At 51.9% G+C, this 1372-nt stretch overlaps 1 protein-coding gene across 1 annotated transcript in view; it reads left to right on the top strand.

The window, feature by feature from the left end:
* The window catches only part of IFNAR1 (interferon alpha and beta receptor subunit 1), a 16847-nt gene that overhangs the window by 4664 nt on the left and 10811 nt on the right, over positions 1–1372 (top strand). The window contains exon 2 of the mRNA XM_057383313.1: positions 409–577. Coding sequence (XP_057239296.1) covers positions 409–577 — 169 coding nt within the window. The remainder of the gene's footprint in view (positions 1–408; positions 578–1372) is intronic.

The raw sequence follows: 1372 nt of genomic DNA, 5'->3' as shown, positions 1-1372 counted from the left end.
TTGTTTTGTGGGGCTGTTTGTTCATTTTGGGGCTGTTCATTTGAGGGGCTGTTTATTGTTTTGGGGCTGTTTGTTCATTTTGGGGCTGTTCATTTGTGGGGGCTGTTTGTTGTTTTGGGGCTGTTCATTGTTTTGGGGCTGTTTGTTCATTTTGGGGCTGTTCATTTGAGGGGCTGTTTATTGTTTTGGGGCTGTTTGTTCATTTTGGGGCTGTTCATTTGGGGGGCTGTTTGTTGTTTTGGGGCTGTTTATTGTTTTGGGGCTGTTTGTTCCTTTTGGGGCTGTTCGTTGTTTTGGGGCTGTTTGTTCCTTTTGGGGCTGTTCATTGGTTTGGGGCTGTTTGTTCATTTTGGGGCTGCTCATTTGGGGGGCTGTTTGTTCATTTTGGGGCTGCTCTCTCCCCTGCAGGCCGGAGCTGGAGGACTGGGGGTGGCAGGAGCTGCCAGGCTGCCAGGCTGTGGCTGGCAAAGCGTGTGACTTCTCCTCGGCCATCTCGGAGTATTACGATGCCCACTACATCCGGGTGCGGGCACACWCGGGGCAGGAGGAGTCTCCATGGTCTGGGATCGTGGAAATGGTGCCGTATCACAGCGGTACGAGCGTGACGTTGCCAGGGCACTTTAGTTCCTTTGATGCCTGATGATTTTTGCTTTTCCTTTTTACATTTTCTGTACCCTCTATGCATTTTTCTTTACCCCTTAGCCCACATGTTTGTAATTCCTGTAGCCTGATATTCTWGCTTAATTTAAGAATTCTGCTGGGCAGAGAAACCAAACATCCTCAGGAAGGGGTCAGTGTGCGCTGTGCTATCTTAAACCCGAGCTCCAGCCTTGGGTGAAGCCTCCTCTCTGGAATATCTTGTGTAAATTGGGCTCTGCCCCAACCTGGGGTGGGGTTCATTAGAATAGGGGGGGACATTACTGCCTTTGTGAAGTTTTTTATTGGGGAATCCTAGATAGATGTGCTAATTCCTGAAATCTATAAAACTTGTATCTATGCTATACACGGGGGTGCATTCTGCCATCAAGTTGTGCACCTGGGATCCCAAATACCGAGGGAAAACCCTTTTTATCCCCTTAACCGTGTCTGTGTCATTATTAAAAACTGGCYGGTTAAGGCAACACCTTTAGCACCCGAGGGGGGATCCTGTCCCTGTGCCCCATTGCTCAGTGAGATCCCACCTGCAGAGCTGCTCCAGCCCTGGGGCCCAGCACAGGGACGTGGAGCTGCTGGAGAGAGCCCAGAGGGGACACAGAACTGCTGCAGGGCTGGAGCCCCTCTGGAGCCATAGACAGCTGGGGGTGCTCCCCTGGGGAAGGGAAGGCTCCAGGGAGAGCTCAGAGTCCCTGCCAGGGCCTGAAGGGGCTCCAGG

This window comes from Malurus melanocephalus, unplaced genomic scaffold (genome assembly GCF_030028575.1).
Source record: "Malurus melanocephalus ecotype Western Australia unplaced genomic scaffold, MMel_1.1 scaffold_623, whole genome shotgun sequence".
NCBI classification, from domain to species: Eukaryota; Metazoa; Chordata; class Aves; order Passeriformes; family Maluridae; genus Malurus; species Malurus melanocephalus.
This window is presented reverse-complemented; position numbering and strand designations above follow the sequence as displayed.